The following is a 20,434-nucleotide window of genomic DNA, read 5'->3' as shown; positions in this document are numbered from 1 at the left end:
ATGTCGAATATTAGGTCAGTGATGAACTGCCTGAATATACATCTCCAACTTCAAATTGAAATTTGTGTAGTTTATAAACAATTGCAGAATATAACATGTAATCCCTGATTGCACAGTTACTATTTTGAACCCCGTATTAAAACAGGAGTTCAATTGGGTATTATAAAGAAATAAAACTGATTGTAATAGATTTTCTAAAAGCCTTCATCGTATAAAAGATATGTATTGTTATAATACATATTTCTTTAATGTGAAACTTTGTTTCGAGAATTTTGGGCTGTAGTGAATTGTTAAGGAAAAGGAAAAGGAAAAGAGTTACTTCTGACTTGCATGTTGTAATATCTGCATTTTGTCTGAATTCGTATGCAACAGAGGGTTCCTCTACATTTCTCCTCATATGATAGCATGTAGCACTGCAGAAAGACTATGGGAAAAGGCAGAGTTGGTCAATAGTACGAAAATTTGTATAACAAGTTATGAGTTTTTCAACTAGTTCTCAATTGGCGTTAGACTATTCGATATTTAAAATCAAGACGATACAAATTAAAAGAATGGATAAGTTTATTTCTATGTTATACGTACTGGTATAAAAATAATTTCAGAATTTAAGATTTTTTTTTAATTTCAGGAGTTTCCGTTGGCGCCAGCGTGTTCACCATCACAGCAATGAGCATAGACAGGTACCTCGCTATACGACATCCGATGGCTTTCCGGAAGATATTCAACAGAACTACTACTCTCTTTGTACGTAGAATCTCTATAAAGTTTCGGCTATAAGTGAGTTGTCAATATTTCAGAAATATTCAAACCAATCAATTAACTGCTAAAACGACCATGTCTAATGGCCGAACTTTGGATATGTTCCCTTTTCGACCTAACCAACTGAAACAAATAAGACCATTTTACGAAGGATCTGATTTCATAAACTTTAATTTTATAAACCAGGCCATAAAAAGAAGTTCTTCTTGAAAGGCAACCATTCGCTCAGGCAGTCAAAAAAATTCGCTGCAGAAACTGCTAAATTTGTGTCAGAAGTTATTTTAATTACAATTTGTATGTTTTATGACATGTTAAAACAGCATATTTAATAAAAAAAAAATAACTTGTCACTTTTGTTAATTTAGCACTAAGCCATGAAGACATATCGAGGAATGGAGGTATGATTCAACAATTCTCAACCTCGGCACTATTCAGCTTCACGCCCGGCCGCTTTACCTCCTTGGAAATCGTCCTGGTACCCATTGCATAGGAGGCTGAGTGGGCCGGTCTGGATGTTGTAGAGGAGAGAAAAATCTTTCCATGCCTGGAATCGAACCCAGACAATCTTATTTTATCTAAATCTTCAGTATTAATTTACGTTTGAAACGTGTTAAGCCTACTTAAAAAAAACTGATCACGGTATGACCACGATATCCTTAACTTAAATAAAGATAACTCCTTTCTCGAAGTTGCTCTAGAGCAGGCATGTCCAACGCGTCGATCGCGGGACGATTTTTAGTCGATCTCATGGGCCTATATGGAAATTATACGTGAAAAGAATGTAAATTCACTTGTAATATAATATGATTATATTCAGATTTTGAAGGGAAAATATGTATTAGTCATTCTTATTTTTCTGTTTTTACGTAGCTACATGAAAATTGATTTACACTTGTGTTAGGTGAACTGTGGGGAAGTCCCTACTCTATCCTTATCACGTGAACTCTTATTTCATCATTCGTCGTCAGCCGCGTGTGTTTTGATGCAAGAGTGATCGACAGAACGTGCGATTCACTTCCCTCCTTCCCTCCAGTCAACTGTGAATCCCCTTACGTTGAACTAAGAAGTGAGACGTATTATTATATTAGCTGTTAGTGGAGATTTGTCGCTTTGCTGTGCATTAAACAAATATAGTTTGGGGTAGAGCTCAGTGTAATCAAAGGGACAGTAAGTGCTCTGCTTCCGTTATTTTATTACTTTGGAAAGTGTCTTTGTGCCTGTGCGTGTGCCAGATAAAACAGTTACCTCAATATAGTGGAAAATACAACGCCTCAGTATCCTTGCCAAAAAAGGGTAATCTGGAACGTCATTATAATGCTCTCCATAGCAATAAGTATGATGCTGATTTTCCACCCAGAAGTAAAATTCGTAAACTGAAGCTCAAAGAACTTAAATCGAATTAGCTACTCAACAACAGTTGATGGCAAAACCAAGGTCACTTTCTAACAATGCAACCAAATCATCCTTCAAGGTCAGCAATCTGATCGTTAAATAAATGCCAACCTTTCATTGAAGGGGAATTTGTAAAAGTGTCTTCTTCAAATAGCTGATATTATTTTGAAGAATTTAAAAATAAGAAAGAGATCATTATTCAAGATCTTCAGTTATCAAGAAACACCACTGTGCGGCGAATAGAAATGATGTGTGGAAACATAACCGAACAGTTGCTGAAAGATGTTTCCATTTGTGTTGCTGTCTCCCTCCAACTGGCTGAATCTACAGACATCAGAGACACAGCCCAGTTACTAGTTGCTGTTACAACAGACATCATGTGTCGTGTTACTTTTACCAATATATTTTTGCTTAAAGCGAGGTACGACGATAGGAGGGGGTGGTAGATCACTGGCAGTTTTGACACTAAAAAGTCGATTACAACCTGTTTGAAGTTGAACATGCATGCTCTGGAGTAAGGTAAAGGTAGAGTAAAAATAAAGTTGTCCCTGTGCTTACCTAATTAAGCACCATGCCATGAAGACATATGGGGGTGTGGATGTATAGATTCACTGTTCTTGACCAAGGCACTAGGTAGGGGTGAGTGGTAAGCTTCACGCCTCGGCCGTTTTACCACCGGGTAAAGAGTCCCCGGTACACACTGTATAGGTGGCTGGATGAGTCCCAGAGCCTGTCTGAATGCAGTGGAGTAGAGAAAATGTATTTCTTTTGACGGGAACTGAACCCCGGCCGTCCAGCCCGCAGCCCGTCGCTACACCGACTGAGATATCCATGGTGTGGTACAGTTAATGCATTAAACACATGGACAAGTTTACCTTTACTTTACCTTTACCGTATCTTACGGCAAGCTAGAAATTGGAGTTAATTTTACATAAGTCAAGGCCATCGTGATCAAGTCGTGGTCAGTTTGTTAAGTAAGCCTAGTATGGTTGGTCTGTAAATGAACTCCCTTCTCCAAGTCGCTCTAGAATAAGAGCAAAGCTAATTCCTAGAACCGAACCCGTCCGTAATCAGGTTTTCTCAAGTTCTATCTACAGGCAAGGAAAGGATTAATTGTGCGAGATTCGAGGCTTCCATGGTTGTGACTGGACATGACTGTCTTCTGAAATGTGAAGCCGTGTAGTTTGGTATACCGTTACAGATGATTCGGAAAAACGTGTTGCCTAGATCTTCAAGGAAGAAGAGTGGAAGACCCTTTATCCTGAAGACAGAGGCAACACTTTCTTCTGAAAAGTCCGATAACGTTATACCAGCCCATGTGACGTCGGCACATCTCACAACACAGCGATCGTAACAGTTGAATTACGAGTACATCACTTCCTCAGAAACGCCTACTAAAATTGTACCGCCTGAAATTAGAAATTAAACAAAATTTGTAGGGTAAATGGACCTCAGGCATGTACTGTCTTCGCTCGCTTGGAAACCGGGATCGTGGGTTCGAATCCCACTCAGGGCATGGATGTTTAGTTTGTGTGTGTGCGTGTTTCTGTGTTTGTGTATAGGTAGAGGCCTTGCGACGAGCTGATCACGCGCCCAAGGAGTCCTACCGAATGTGTAAGATCTAGAAAAACCTAAGTGAACGGAGAAGTTCATTGAGGTAGACCTAGGCCCACTGGGGCTGTAGTGCCAAGGAAAAAAGAAATTGATCTCAAAAGGAGCGGTCACAGCTGGTATCAAATTTCTAGCGGATTCTTCACAGTTTCAGAATTATGTGTCGGGCAGGAGAGAGAGTGCCTCAGGTCACATTCTCTTAAAAGCAAAAATTCCTGCACTATAAACCTCGGAACCAAACATCGCGGCATCTCATGACGACGTGTTGTAACGCACAGTGGGAACAACCTATAAGTCTGGTCAATTAGAAAAAGTTAATATTTTAAAAAGATCGTAAAATTTCCATTGACATCATGAAACCAAAGGAAAGGTAAGAATGAAATATCGAAAATTGCATTATACCACATAAAGAATACCAAATTTTTTCCACTTCTTTTTTTAAACACGTTTAAATACAAGCTGTCGACTGCATAAGTTATGTAACGCATGACAGCAAGATGATTATGAGCAATGTGTAGGAGTCCGAGGCAAACAGACGTGCATAGAGCTCTACTAGCACACATGATACCAGTGTGCGACCGATTCCAACGTGCACGTTGTAAACTGCAACTCCATCCTTCACGAACCAGATATAAGACGGTTCTGTCAGCCTGGTTAGTAGTGAGGCTGGTAAAAAAAGTAAAGGCCGTGAAGGTCCATAGAGTTGTGAGATATCGAGCCTCTCACATTCTCTCTAGACAATCGACTCATAGATGGCGGTAAGTTTGTCAGCCTCACGCGCCGGCCGCTCTGTATCCCGCAGGAAGACTCATGATACTCATTTCTCTTAGAGGTTGAGTCGACCTCAGGACCATAGTGCGGCTGGAAGGATTATGAAAATTGAAAAATTCACCTCATCGGGACTCGAATCCGCGACCTTCCAGCTTGTAGCATAGTGCCCCAACCAACTATGCTACCGTGTGCCCCAGTGGTAAAGCTGGAAGAGCGGAAAGTCCTGCAACATAACGTAATGATGAAGACGGGGCAAGACTTCATTTTGCGAAAAGTATTCTTCATACTCACAGACTACAGCTGATCAAACTGGTTGGTTAGAGTGTCTACGAATTAAGTCACCCTACTCAAAAAAGAGTAACGAAACCGCTGCAACGCGCTAAAAGCCCGCATGAAGTAGTTATTTCATGTTAGCATAGAATTACTTCTAATCAGACAACGAGTTCCGCCATATTGCATCTTCTCTGGTTGAGGCCAGCTGCCAAGTGTAATAAACATATACCAGTACAAATGACCTTTCAGTAATCTGTCTCGTCCCATGATTATGTGTTGAAATATTAGTTAAACCAGTTTTACCCTGAATATTCTGTATACAAAAGCCTGTTCCCTCTTTCAGTGGATAGAACTCAAAAAGTGTTCTTCCTTTCCTCGGTTTGAAGACAGTTTTGCAAGGCTTAATACTGACAGTTATGGACATTATTAAAAGAAAACTCCGTGGTTGTGGTCCGCAAGCGAACTATACCGACCGAGCGACCGCCGCTTTTCGACGAAGTTAGTGCCAAATTATAATTATTATTATTAAGAAGAAGGAGGAGGAGAAGGAGAACGAGGAGGAGGAGGAGAAGAAGGAGAAGGAGGAGGAGAAGAAGAAGAAGAAGAACAAGAAGGCATCTGGATCTGAACATATCAGCTCTGCCCGCAACACGACTCGCTATCTTCAAAAGTAGCAACGACATTTATCTAAAGTCGCCAAACAAATGTTTCTATATTTCGCTCAAGCTTATCAACTGTAGGGTACAAAGAAAAGAAAAACGACCCCCAGTTGATTCCATCCATCTTCCAGCCTCACAACATACCTTCCGAAGATCAACTTCGTCCTTCCACATATTTTTCTGTATTCCCAAGAGGTTTCTCCACCAAGATTGGATACGAAATTCTTTTCACCACTGTTCTTGACAATCCAGTTGTAATCTCGTAGAATGCTAGATAACTATATATGTCACAAAGTTCCTTGTTATGTAACTTTATTGTCATCAAATCCTTCTTACATTCAAAATTTATTCTGAGAATATGATGTTCTGGTTTGTATTGCCGTGTAGTTCGGTAGGAATCTACCTCTGCTTGCCGCCTGATTTCTCAGGTCTCTTGCTTTTCCTACTTTTTGGCCCTGAAAACGGAGGCCAAGCGTTCCTCTGAAACGCTGGTGGACTTCAATCAATCTGATATATATTACAACCCAAAACATCACAATCGTCTTTTCCCCAGAACTCTGAACAAACACTAGCAATTCATGCTCTTTTTATAGCACTGAGAGTGTAAATTTGTACCAGAAACATTTTGTGAACTTCCGTTTATTTGGGCCTGTCATTAATCCCGAGCGCCTCACACGTGGCTCTCTGTTCCAGGTGATAGTGATTTTGTGGATCGTGGCTCTAAGTATATTCGCACCTGTGATCTGGGTGCGTCAGGTAGAAATGATTGACATTGGCGAGCCTAACCTAAACCTGCCAGGGTTCTGCATTGAGAAGTGGCCGGATAACCAGGAGCGGCTTGTTTATGGAGTGCTCTGCTTTGTTTTCGTGTACGCAATACCAGGTTCTGTGGTTGTGCTTGCCTATTCTCTAATGGGTCTCCGCCTCTGCGCCATCAGCCCACCTTTCGATGGGCCTGGCAACGAGGGCATGGCCAGTACAAGACAGGTAAGTACTTTTTACTGCTGAGATTACTTCAGTGGGAAAATGCAACAATAAATCTGTTTGCAAAAACCTGCATATTGCCAGGCCTTCAGATTCGGAGGCTATTTGTCAGTATGCAGAATTAGATATCCATCAGTTCCACAGCTGATATCTCCCATTTAACGGCTGGGAGTGCGTTCAACAATCCTGGAGCTGACCTGCGATATTTTATTAAAATATTTCCACCTTCATGAGGCTACTGTCTCTTATTACAAATATCAGACCTTGTTTAGAAATTGATTTTCCTTTGTTGCCAAAACTTCAATGAATAGGTACATACTCCAAAGAGGCCGAGAACTGCACGACATATCTGTGTTGTTTTTTTTTTTTTGCATAAATATGGTCGTGGTTTGTCTCTGGTTTTCACGTTTTCCCTGTTCGCAGTGCACACGACTCGTCCGGGAAAGGCGACGTGTAGCCCGTATTTTGCTACTGCTGGCTGTGCTCTTCGCCTTCTGCTGGCTGCCGTACAACGTACTGGCCCTCCTGTTCGACTTGGGCGTCAACAAGAACATAAAACTCTTCTCCTTTGCTCTACTGCTCGGCCATGCTAATTCCGCCATCAATCCGATCCTCTACTGTTTCATGACCCGCAACTTCCGCAGGGCAGTGCGGGAGCTCGTTCTTTGCTCCCGGGTCTCCCTCGCAACGAGGCCGCACCAACGATGCAATGTAAGCACTGTGAGAGGTCGTGTAAGTTCCAAGATAAGACCCACTTCAGTTAATCTCACAACAATCCTACACAAAGCCATATCCAAAATATACTAAGTGATAAGAAAGTTATCGGGTCCAAAGACAAAAGAAGCTCCCTTGTAACTTACCTTTAACACATTAGGATATGAACTGTTACTGAATTCATTATTGTATTGTATTGTATTGTACTGGAGAGGGTGGGTTTCCCCATGCACTTAGGCCAACTGTTGGTCCACTGTGCGTCCCCCTATGATNCCGGAGGACTTGTTCCCTGAATTTTTCCGCCCTTAAAAATTCCACGACCTCCGCCGGGTTTTGACCTTGAGTCACGAGGTGGGAACGTTACCCCTAGACTACGGAGGCCGCTTACTGAATTCATTAAGTACATAAATTTATTTTAGTCTTGTGCAAAAAAATATAACCTTAAAATTTGTAAATTATTTTTCTTTATACGTATATACTATATATAATAGTATTAATTATAAATTCCGGGAATATTTTGTGACCTCAGTGATGCTAAAATATTACGTACTGTCAAATTCATAATTATCTAGACTTCTGCTCAAAGACGCCAATATGAAACGGAAAGCTAATTGCGAAAAATTATGTTTATTAGTTGTTGGTCCGTAATAATGTTAGCAGTTTAGAGAAGAATTTTACGGCTGTCTTAAGTGTGAGTCGGTAGAGGACGATATTAAAGACCATATTTTAAAAATGGTAGAATTCAACGGCTGTGTAGGTTTTGGTTAAACTTATACATAAAATGCCTAATTATGTGTATAAATTGATTTAATCAATTTAGTTATTTCATTGCACAGAAAAAAATTCTTTCCATTTCGTCTGTTCAGAATGGGCATTTTACTAACAATCAAATCACAATTTTTACAGGAATCGATGCTGGATAGGACTCCCATTTTAACCGAACACATTCCCAACTTTTGTATTTACATAATTAAGTATGGTATGAACAACATATATTAATTTCCTTGAAATGCGCGGAACAGTTCGTAAGACAGGCGGTATACTCGTATACGTTATTTTCACTAACACAGTCCAATATGCGACATCCTAGGTTACCTATTTCTCCTTAATGACTGAGAAAAACTTACTTTCAGGTGAACTTGGCTGTACATGTCATGTCAATACTGATGGCCTTAGTGTGTGTGTGTGGGGGGGGNGTGGGTGTTGAACTTCACGGACACGTTAAATAAAGACCAGGGCGTGGCCCTGCAAAATCCTGACATGAAAGAGGAAATAATTCATTTATCGAGAAAGCGTTCCACAAATCCATTTTGATCGTCAGGTACAGGGGCGTCGGTTGACTTCGTCATAAGCTTCGGTTCTTACAGTGGATCTCCTTAAATACGCATTGTAAGTAGTGGTAAGCAATGATGTGCAGTCTTCAAGTGTAAAGATTAGCTTAACATTTGTTTGGAAGGACTGAGATCTTCAAGATTATCACCCCGGAACCAAACCTACAATTCGAATTCAATTTGATGCGCTCAGCCAAATTCCTCGTGTCACATTGCACTACACAACAGTTTCGGTAGCGATTATTCTACACAGTTCTTCAGCGTACATCAGTGTACCTTTTGGTCTGTTTAGTAAGATTACTAATTAATTCTGGGAATATGAATTATTATTATTATTCTCTATGGCCCTTTGTTGGGCCTTGGCCGCTTTTTTNTTTTAGTCTCTTGACGCTATACACAGTCGGTAGAGCTACTTGGACCTTGGCTCAGCGAGTTGCAAGGCCTCTGCCCACAAACAGAACAAACGCACACAATACAGACATCCATGCCTTGAGTGGGATTCTAACCCACGATCCCAGCGTTCGAGCGAGCGAAGAGTGGTTCATGCCTCAGACCGAGCGGCCACTGTGATCGGCCTAGGAATATGAATCCTTCAGCATTTAGTATGGCTCCTTGGATGGGTTATCGGCCTATCGCAAGGTCTGTAACTACACAAGAATGATAACACACAGAAACACAGTCTTGCATGCACGCCTCGAGCGAGAATCGAATCCTAGATCTCAAGAGTCAGAAGGGTTTAATATATGGGAATTAGACTGAGCTGGAATTTAACGGGCGCTTGAGGAAAATGAACACTTTAAAATAAGTTTACGATGCTTTAAATATGAAATTGAATAAGTGATTTTTACTGAAATAGCGCTAATCGCAAATCAACTGTTTAAAAAAATGTCCAGGGGTCGGTTGCTGTGGGGATGTCGGAAGGTTAAAACAGTGATTTAATTGCTGTCAAATAGAACTTACTTCACGGGCTAACTTCCTGGGTTCCTGCACAGACAGTCGTAGAATTAAATCATATTCGAATCAAACATTCTCGTTGCTAGTAATGATAGACATGTAGCGTATTGTTGTAGTTTCTATTGCTATTGTCGATGTTATATTAGTAGTTCATTATTACACGATGCATATTCGAATTCAAAGTTACATTTGTTGGATATAACCTCGATAGTTTCTCTGTCCTCGTTCTTGCAATTGTTAATAAAGCTATGTTTAGTTGTGGTTTATTTAACAACGCTGCTAGCAGATAACATTATATAGTGTCCAGTGCTAGGATAATCAGGAAAAATGAATTAGGGCCGTGGCATAGCTCAGGCGGTTAGTCGCTGACTTCCCAGCACAGCGGCCCGAATTCGAGACCAGACCAGGTCAAGTGGGATTTGTGGTGGACGAAGTGGTATTGGGGCAGGTTTCTCCGAGTACTTCATGCTATCCTGTCAATTCTCATTCCACCGACTACTTCACATTCAACATCATCTATCATCCGGGGCTGTTACAATAGACCAATTAGTGGCAGCTGTACCAAGTGGAGTGTCTCACCCCATCCCAAAAAACTGAAAAAAAATTATATACTATAATAAATTTGAAGGGATATGGAAGGAACCAGTCGTCCTAGAGGTATTGTTCCGGTATTTTCCTAGAAGTATCGAGGAAAACCACGAAAAATCACAATCGAACTAGCCGGTCTCCAGTCCGAAATTTGAATATCGTGCCTTCGGAATACGATGCAGGAGTGCTACTGACCCGACAGCGATATGCCTGTATCAAAGTTTTAACCGTGCTTAATTAACTAAGCAGCGCGCCATGAACGCGTATTTATAGCTGCACCATTCTCAGCAGTAGGTGGAAATGCGAGGCCAGCTTCACGCCTCTTCCGCTTTACACCCGGGGAGTAAGCCCGGGGTACCCATCGGATAAGAGACTGGGTGGAACCCACAGCCACAGACGCCGTATAGAAGAGAAAATTTCTTGCCATTGCCGAGAGTCGAAATCCATCAGAGACATTCAGTGAACTGACGTACAAACAACATTTCATAGGTAACTTTTAGGAACGTTTTTTTTTCCTTCGCACTACAGCCCCAGTGGGCCTAGGCCTACCTCCATGAACTTCTCCGTTCACTTCGGTTTTTCTAGATCTTACACATTCGGTAGGACTCCTTGGGTGGGTGATCAGCTCGTCGCAAGGCCTCTACGTGTACACAAACACAGAAAAACGCACACACACAAACTAAACATCCATGCCCTGAGTGGAATTCGAACCCACGATCCCGGTTTCCAAGCGAGCGAAGACAGTACATGCCTTAGACCGCTCGGCTACCGTAACCGGCTTAGGAACGTTTATAGTCTATAAATTGTCATATATTAATAGGCCCAATTTTCCATTAGTTATACGTGTCTAACTGATAGCTAAATAAAAGAATTCCTGTTGTCGTTTTACATTGTTAAAAACAGCTACTGCAAACAAACCTGCATATTTCTCTAAGATCCATACCACGCTCGTACAAAATTCTAGGACACTGTATCAGATCGCAAGAACTTAATAGCAAACTTCGTGTTAACTGGTCTATTTGTTCAAAAATTTAAAGGAGAAGGCCCGAGAAGTAAATCAGGCTAAATAGACTTGGTAGGCCAGACGTCAAATACAGCAACGAAACAGCAGTAAAGTAATCAAGAGGCAAAAAGACTACAACTGGCCGTAACGAGAAAACGCTTTAGAACCATCAGCTGAAAATGAGCGATTGGACGAGAAGTTTCGCTGAAGTACAGGATAAATTTAATTAATAATGTAGTTAAAAATTACGCGTTAGAACATTCAGGAAGAGGTGGGAGCTGTCACTTAGACGGAATGGGTGAACACACGTGACCGAGAATAGCGTGAAAACACAAACCGAAAGGAGAATAACTGAAAAAAAAAACCATTAGATCCTGAAAAGAAGTTTTGATGCCTATACAGCATTGTGATGACTACTTCGCGGAAACATGAACAAAGCAGCTCACAGAACTTGCCGAAACTGAAGCAAGTGTATTCTAGTTATCTGCTTGAAACGAGGGCGAACTGCGTCGCTCCTATTTTCTCTTCGAATTAGTTGCATCTGAGACACGTGCTAACTTTGTTGTAGCACAAAGTTAACAGCAAACTGGTTGCTTTACGTCGAGAGAGTAACTTAATTCCCCGTGGTAACTTAACAGTACTCCTGCCGAAACATCAACGACTAAAACTTTTNAGCGGCCTCCATAGTCTAGGGGTAACGTTCCCACCTCATGACTCAAGGTAGGCGGGTTCAAACCCGGCGGAAAAATTCAGGGAACAAGTCCTCCGGGAGGGACTTCAAGCCGTGGGTCCCGTGTCGTAGATTTACGGCACGTAAAAGATCCTCATGTTTCTAGGAGACCTGTGAGCAAAATTAGGCAAAACGTTTCCCGTCCAAGTAGTCCCCAATGCCTCCGGTAGATGGGGAAGTTATCGGGTACCACTGCCAGAAGAGGGCCGACCTCGCTGGCAGAAAGGGGAGATAGAGAGCACCAGTACCGGTAGGGTATGGCGACAGTAGAAATTAAAGGGGGACGTACAATAGACTACTAGTCGCCGTGCATGGGGAAACCCACCCCCTCTAATACTGAATACTGAACCGTTTGAGCTATGGCGCGGCCGTGAAGGAAATATACTTCTCCGTTTAATTGAGCATAACGTAAATTATATATCCATCGGCTACCATTATCTATGGCTCTACACCCTTTCCCTTATTTCAATGGCTGATTATTTCAGCACGAACAGCAGAGTTATCCCCAGGGAGAAGGGAAGGTACAGTCTTCAGTTCAGAACTGTACACGTAGTTCAGCTCCTTTATTAGAAAACTGTACAACCTCTGCGCTTGCTTTTCTGCTTATGCTGGGGCCATAGAGCGCACGAAGTACTTCNTCCCCAGGGAGAAGGGAAGGTACAGTCTTCAGTTCAGAACTGTACATGTAGTTCAGCTCCTTTATTAGAAAACTGTACAACCTCTGCGTTTGCTTTCCTGCTTATGCTGGGGCCACACGAGCGCACGAAGTACTTCCTTTTGCAACGAACGTGGACGTTGCTGAGGACACCACACAGTTGCAGAATGCGGTGCGTAGTCTTTTGTCTGTAATGGAACCAGAAGAAAGCGTAACATTCGTCTTTCTTGTTTATTTCTACAACGGACGTCACGAGGTTCGTTACAAGAGATGCATTTTGTGCGCTCGTGTGGCACCAGCCTTAAAGTCAAGTTCATATAGAAAGCGCTTAGCAATGCATGCACTGAATTTCGGAAACAGAGGCGAGCTGATGTTACCAGTGTTCATGACATTTAAGCAATGTAAATAGTATAAATTGGATACTGGAATTGTGAAGTTTTCCTTCAGTTCAAACCTGCAATGCCCGTTTGCAATGACAACATCCAAGTCAGCGGCGATTATGCAACAGTCGGTATTAAGATATTAAAGAAAAAGCCAACCCATATTCTTCTCGATGGACAGAAATTTAATGACACTGTTCTAGCTGCGAAAGTTCACACGTGTATCGCTTCGAATGAGAGATGAAGGTGGAGATGGCTGAGTATATCCTAAGCACTTCAAGGAAGAGGGTCGTTACCAATTTCGCTTCATTATTCCGGAATTATCCTATGGAGAATTTGATAGAACGAAGAAACGTGAGACAGTGCAACAGTAGGAGAACCGAGATTAGTGCCAGCTACTGCTAGGCTAACCTGTCCATTAAGATTCCTAAGAGGTCTCACAATGTCTCTCTCCCTCTAAACAAATTATTATTTCGCATTAGTTCAGGAAGGTGACACACGTCAACTCTGTTCTCGTATATTTCAGTTGTAACATCGCCCGTGTCCTAGAAATTGGGAATGTCCCTTCGCAAGTACATGAAAATTAGGAGTAATGTTGAAGAAAGCAGTCTTCTTGGATGTGGAGCCGTGAAGGTATTGTGCAAACAGACTGTTTGCACCTGCTCACGCTGGTTCCCTCGCGGATTTCTACTTTTTATCTTCTTCTACCCTGAAGATGGAGGCGATACGTTCCTCCGAAACGTCGGTTAACACAATAACTTCACGGCACCACATCCCAGAAGACGGCTTTCTTCATAGTCACCGCCGTGAAAACCTCAAATCTTACGAATAATGTTGTTCCTCCTGCGGGCATTTTGAACTAACATAAATTTATAAAAGAGATTATTAATTACCTTTAAAAACTCCTCTGGAGCGAGTTGCATGCGTCTAGCAGGTTTCTAGAGCTTCTTCCCAACGTACACATATGTATTAATACAAAGGAATGATGGCAGTAAATTTCAGTATATGCCTCTGTGCTATCGAGCCAGGTGTACAGAAACTGCGAAGAACTGATGATGTCGGAGCTATCAGTGATACCCATGTAACAACATCAGGCAGCTTTTTTGCGAAAATCTGCATCCCTACTACAAATTATTATAATTGGTAAAGTGATACTAACATGCACTCATACTAAAAACCTATAAAAATTAATCGTAGATTAATTCAAGGATATTTGAATGTTTTAAATTCGGTAAGTAGAATCANCACGGTAGCCGAGCCGTCTAAGGCATGTACTCTCTTCGCTCACTTGGAAACCGGGATCGTGGGTTCGAATCCCACTCAGGGCATGGATGTTTAGTTTGTGAGTGCGCGCTTTTCTGTGTTTGTCTACAGGTAGAGGCCTTGTGACGAGCTGCTCACCCGCCCAAGGAGTCCTACCGTATGTGTAAGATGTAGAAAAACCGAAGTGAACGGAGTTCATGGAGGTAGGCCTAGGCCCACTGGGGCTGTAGTGCCAAGGGGGAAAAAAATGAATACTTTCATGTTTCCATTAAGGTATTAACTTTCTGTAACTTGATCTCAAAATGCAAGTGTATTGTAGAGCTCNGTTATCTTAAAAAAATCAGGACGATGGATAAAATCCGAAAACCCAATATCTCTGTGTGTTATACACCATCGTCAGAATCCTATAGTAACTATTCCTATGTAATTGTCTTTAGCGCAGTATTCGGTAAATAATGCCTTAAGGAATATTGCATTTCTTCAAATAAGACTATTTCAACAAATATTGTGGATACGTATGTTATTCTGTTCGGCAATGTAAAGGGCCCAGCATGACTGTTTCTAACGTTTGACACGAGAAGGAAACTGCCTCATTTTGTCATTGTGTGAGTTAAACGGAAATGTAATCAAAACTTTATATTAACTTATGAGACAGTTCCTAAAGACAGTGTTATTTTTTGCTCTATACATGGTAGGCACTTTCACAGTAAGACTCGCATATATTTCGCAACAATGAAAAAGCTTAATGTGGTTATCCCCTTCTACGTGACGCCAAATTGTTTTCTATGTACGTTTATTCGACTATTGTCTAGATTGCATCTGTTACTGTGCAATAACCTGAATATCTATAAAAATATATTAAAGTCCTAAAGGAACAAAAATTATGACGTCTGCATTATCCAACGACTTCTTTGCCCCATTTTCGTGTTAGATTAAGGACGAATTATTTTGAAATGAATGTGCACGCTCACCCGTAGCAGGATGGGAAGCGCTCTGTTACAAGAGCAGAGAGCTTCCCATTCCAGATAATTTCGTGGTTTTAGGGAAATTCAGAGAGCCCGTGTTTCGCATTTTGTTATGTTCAGACATGAAGTCCTGATGAGAGCAAAGCGAGGCCTATTGTTGCTTCTGATAAGATTTGCTCTAATCTTACGGCCGTGGTTAGCCACTTAATGACGGCCAATTACTTTCATTCGTGATATAACTCTGTAGATTCTGTACACAAATACGTTTCAATATTTATAATTTTCTTTATAAAATTCAATTTACAAAAATTTCAGCTGCATATCTTCATATTTCCCGAATTCTGTAATTTGTTTTGCTACCTGTAAACATGTATACGTATACACACATGGACCTACATTTAACGCCTGCTTTTAAGGAAGGACATAAATAGCAAGTGATTAAGAGAAAGCCCAGGAAAATATTTGGGCAGAAGTATGCGGGAAATGTAGAATATTGCACAATAAAAAATACGATCTATACAGGTCGCTTAGTATTGTTAGCAGAATAATATACAGAATGCAATGGTGGGCTGCGAATATAGCACGGATGACTGAGGAGGGATAGGACCTCAGTGAAACAGATGTCAGGCATGGGAGGTGAATGAATCTTGCTCAGGGTAGTTTNGCAGAAACTTGCACAATTTTGCGTAAGTGTAATGAGAACTGGTCTGATCCTGAAACATTAAGTATTGGGTATTTTTTCCTTTGGAGCTACAGCCCAAATTTGGGCCTTGGCCTACTTCCATGAAACTCTTCGTTTCACTTAGGCTTACTAGATCTTAGACATTTGATAGGACCCCGTTGGTGGGTGATCAGCTCGTCGCAAGGCCTCCACTTGTATATAAACACAGGAAAACGTACGCGCACACACACACAGGCATACGCACACACAAACACTAAATATCCATGTTCTGAGTGGGATTCGAACCCATGATCCAGGCTTCCGAGGGAGCGAAGGCAGTGCATGCCCTAGACCGCTCGGCTACCGTGACCGGCATTGAGTATTTAGTGCGTTAAAATTACAGACATTTTATGGAATAGTTTTAGAAAATTATTTTTCCGGTTTACTGTATATTACGTATCAATATCAGAGATTTTACAACCTCAAATGGTATGATTATTGGTGAGTAACTAATAGGAAAGTACTTGGAAGGAAACAGAAGTGGCTTCATCGAGGTACCGTCCTGGCATTTCCATCGAGAGACTCAGGAAATTCACCCTTACAGATATAAATGTAGAAAACCCCTGACTCCGTTTGGGTTTGGGCAAAAATTTGTTCTAATGGGCAGCATAACAGCCCTATTTCTTTTTATTTCCAGTGGGGTTGGACTAAGTCCCTTGTACTGCGGTCACTTCTGGCCTACTGTACCAGCCCCAGATTATAGGTGAGGGTGATTGTGGAGCAATTTGTGGAATGAAAACTGGCAGGGGAAACCGAAGTATTCGGAGAAATCCTGCCCCATCGCCACTTTGTCCACCACAAATCCCACTTGACCAGACCCGGGATTGAACCCGGGCCGCCGCAGTGGGAAGCCAGCGACTAACCGCTTGAGCTATGGCGCGGCCGATAACAGCCCTAAATGAATGAAAGAACATTTGCGGCTTTCGACTGAAATAATTAGGGTCACTTTTCTCGTTCAGAATTTTCGCAATAAATTGACATTCATGCCGCAAATGAACTAGCAGAACGTATGTAAACCCATACAAATTTTAAGTTTGTATGCGGTGAAGATTCATGATATGCTTCTCTGCGTTGTGACACCGATAGCTGGGTACTGTATCAGGACGCAGGCCTGCAATCTCCACCTACGCGGTTAGTGCGACTTTCAAGACTTTGTTAACAGGGCGCGCATGCGATGTGAGATCATAGATCCACTGATTGACAGTGCGTTAGTGTTAGAACAAATCTCTAGTTTGTACTGACATTTCTAATTAACAACTACTTCTACAGTGATTATTTCCTTAAAAATATTTTCATTTATGTTTGACTCCTAAACATCTTCCTCATACCCCGTATTCGCACATTCTAATGTTCCTCCAAGAAACACTTCTACCAAGCCGAGTACATGGCCGCGCCATTGCTCAAGCGATTAGTCACTGGCTTCCCACCGCGGCGGCCCGGGTTCGATCTCAGGTCTGGTCAAGTGCAATTTGTCGTAGACAAAGTGGCACTGGGACGGTTTTCTATGAGTACTTCGGTTTCCCCTGTCAATCTTCATTCCATCAAATTCTCCATCATCATACTCACTCGAGGCAGGCTACAATAGACCAATCAGTGGCCGCCGTGCCGAGTGGACCCAGTTGGACTCCACCCCCCACTAAGCGAATTAAAAGAAAATTAATTTTAACCCGAGTACATCTACTTCTCCAGTTTGAAATCTGTTTTCCAGCGCCGGATAAACATTTGAACCTTCTCAGAACTTCTTATAATGTACACTTCTTCGTCGATACGTGGCTCACGTGTAATCTAAGCATATTCTGCGTAAGTCACGGCAACCACGCGGAGCGTGCACCACGTATTCCCACCGAGCAGGTTGGCCCAAGCAGGAAAGCTTATCCCTTTAATTCCGGAGGAGGTGTCCGATTCGAATCGCGGTTTGGACACCAACTGTCTCGAATTAGATTTCACGTGGTTTTCTTCGGTTCCTCCAGACAAACGCCAGAGGCCAAAACTGCTTCTTTCCGCACAGATGAAACTATATGCATTCCGTTGGGCTCCCTTCAATTCTTTCAGCCTCTCGGTCGCTAGCAAGACGGACATTCATGCATATGTACGTACGTACATACATACTGCGACATGTATACGCGTTGCTAGGCAACGACCGCGAAATAAGTAGCTTTACAACAACCGTTGCTAAGTAATGGTTGAAAAAGATTCGTAACACGCAACAATGCAGTAACTGGGTGGTGGTGTTCCCTACGCGGTCCTTGCGGTAGCTACGTAATGCAGTAATAAAAGACCTGTTGGAAGAAGTGTTTTCTGTGCGGTCCGTGCAAAGGTGTTATAAACACGATAATTTTAGATTTAGTTGTGAGACAGTTGCCGGCCAGTAAGGACGTGAACACGGAAACTGTGGAAGCTAAGGTGTTGGTAGCCTTTGCCAGGCGACAACTGGTGACAGCAGACTGAGAAGAATTAGGAGTGTTGTAGTAATTGTAGAGTGTGTGAATTTGCGATAGGGCTACACATACTTGTAGTTATAATTTGTAAGTGTTAAATAAATCCAACTGTCAATCGAAACCCCATCTATAGTCACTCATACACGTGACAATACAAAAATACTATTCCGAAACCCAGGGTTCATACAAATCTGTCAAGATATCGAGAACAGTGTTTTTCATGCTCACATATACTACGTTTATGAGAAAGTAATGACAATAGCGTAAATCAGACGTGACGTATTTCACGCTACAAGCCCACCTGTCTCCTTCAGTTAATCATTGTGGCAGTATCAGGTAGAGATTACTGGAAACAAACGTCAGTTACGTAATTCTTTTACGTTCCACTGACGGTTAAAACCGAGTTTTGTCTTAAGTACTTTCTCGAAAGTTTCCATTTTTATTGTTTCCATACATAATTTCTTTTGTACACGTGCAAAAATGATATTTATTAGAATTAATGAACATAATCATTACTTATATACGTATATTAATTAATACGTATATTAATTTCGAAATTAGATCCACTGTTTATGAGGTTCAATACACGTAACACTGTCACACAGTCTGGTTCCCGTTACGACCCTCGCAAGCGTCCAGCAGAATGTGCTCGCCTCGGATTCTGGGAAATAAGCAACGTTAAAAAATATACGAAAAAATTAAGTATATATTATACAAAAATCCCTGTGGCCTTTAGTCCGCAAGCGAGCTATACCGACCGAGTGACCGCCGCTTGTCGGAGAAGTTAGTGTCATCTTTAGCGGATAAAGAGTGTCGCGTGGTCAGCGCAACGGATCCCCACGGCCGTTAATCTCGGTTTTCTAGACCGGAGCCGCTATTTCCTTGAAATAACTCTTCTATTATCCTCATGAGGCTCAGTGGACCCCGTTCCAGACCCACTATTTTTCAGAAAATTTGGTAGCGCCGGGAATCGAACCCGGGACATCTGGATCTGTAGGCATGAACTCTGACCATTATCCATTATAAAAAGTGATATTTTCAGTATATTCCTAAAAATACAGATACCTGAATAAGTTGGTCGGTTTCTAGTGTCTAACGGAATAAATGAACCCTCACGTTATGACTGATTTTCTATGCCAGACCTGGGCCTATTTTATCTCCTTGTCTTCTTTGAACAAATGCCCATACATAGTAACTACCTAACTCAATGGAGGAAAGTCTTTCTTGAGAAGTTACTATTTGTTCGGGTGGTCAGGAAATCTCCATCATTTTGTAGAACCATTCATTACTGTGTCCACACGAGCCGCCACTGGTTCATATCCTGAGCCAGAGGAATCAATCCACATATTCTCATTCCTATTTCTTTAAGACTCATTGCAATATTATCCTCTTCTGCATGTCTATATAGTATTTCTAGTGACCTCTCTCCTTCGATTCGGAATAGCTCAGTCCTTACAGTGAGGGGCTCGGGTTCTACTCCCGGCAGTGTAATATTTTACACTTCCCCACAGCATCCAGACCGATTCTGGGACCCAACCAGCCTCCTATCCAAAGGGTACGGGGGGGGGATTCTAAGGGGACAAACCTGCCGGGGCGCGAAACTGCCCACTTACCACCATCTAATGTCGAAGCCAAGAATGGTGGAGCTACACATCCACGCCTTCATATATCTTCATGGCATAGTTCTTAATTAATTAAGCACAGGGACAATTATAACCTACATCTCTCCTTCAGGTTTTCTTACCAAAATCTTCCATGCATTCTCACCTCTCCTATGTGCTACGTTCTCCGTCCACCTCATCCTCCTTGACTTGATCAACCTAATATTTGTCGAGGAACAATTTTGAAACCTGAAGTCGGGCAGTTTGCTCCACATGCCGGTCACTGCCTCTCTTCGAGGTTAAATTATGCTTCTCAGCATTCTTTTCTCAAAATATATATGAAGGCTTCATATGCCTCTGAACATAATTCACTAAACAATGAACCACTTCCACTAACTCGCTCTTAAAAAGGATTTTAAAATGTTAGAATTCAATTTTGGAGTACACTCTCTTCGTTCGCTCGGAAGCCGGGATCGTGGGTTCGAATCCCACTCAGGGCATGGATGTTTGTGTGCGTTTTTCTGTGTTTGTGTACAGGTAAAGGCCTTGCGACGAGCTGATCAACCGCCCAAGGAGTCCTACCGTATGTTTAAGATCTAGAAAAACCGAAGTAAACGGAGAAGTTCATAGAGGTAGGCCTAG

The 20,434-nt window shown here is 41.9% G+C and overlaps 1 protein-coding gene across 3 annotated transcripts in view; it reads left to right on the top strand.

The window, feature by feature from the left end:
- Positions 1 to 20,434, top strand: part of LOC111873000 (QRFP-like peptide receptor) — a 301,696-nt gene that overhangs the window by 269,216 nt on the left and 12,046 nt on the right. For all 3 annotated transcript variants that reach the window (XM_023867354.2, XM_033754917.1, XM_033754916.1), the window contains 3 exons: positions 629 to 744; positions 6,159 to 6,452; positions 6,873 to 7,160. In XM_023867354.2, coding sequence (XP_023723122.1) covers positions 629 to 744; positions 6,159 to 6,452; positions 6,873 to 7,160 — 698 coding nt within the window. The remainder of the gene's footprint in view (positions 1 to 628; positions 745 to 6,158; positions 6,453 to 6,872; positions 7,161 to 20,434) is intronic.

Source organism: Cryptotermes secundus, unplaced genomic scaffold, assembly GCF_002891405.2.
Source record: "Cryptotermes secundus unplaced genomic scaffold, Csec_1.0 scaffold1678, whole genome shotgun sequence".
NCBI classification, from domain to species: domain Eukaryota; kingdom Metazoa; phylum Arthropoda; class Insecta; order Blattodea; family Kalotermitidae; genus Cryptotermes; species Cryptotermes secundus.
The sequence above is the reverse complement of the archived record's forward strand: the minus strand, read 5'-3'. Positions and strand labels throughout refer to the sequence as shown.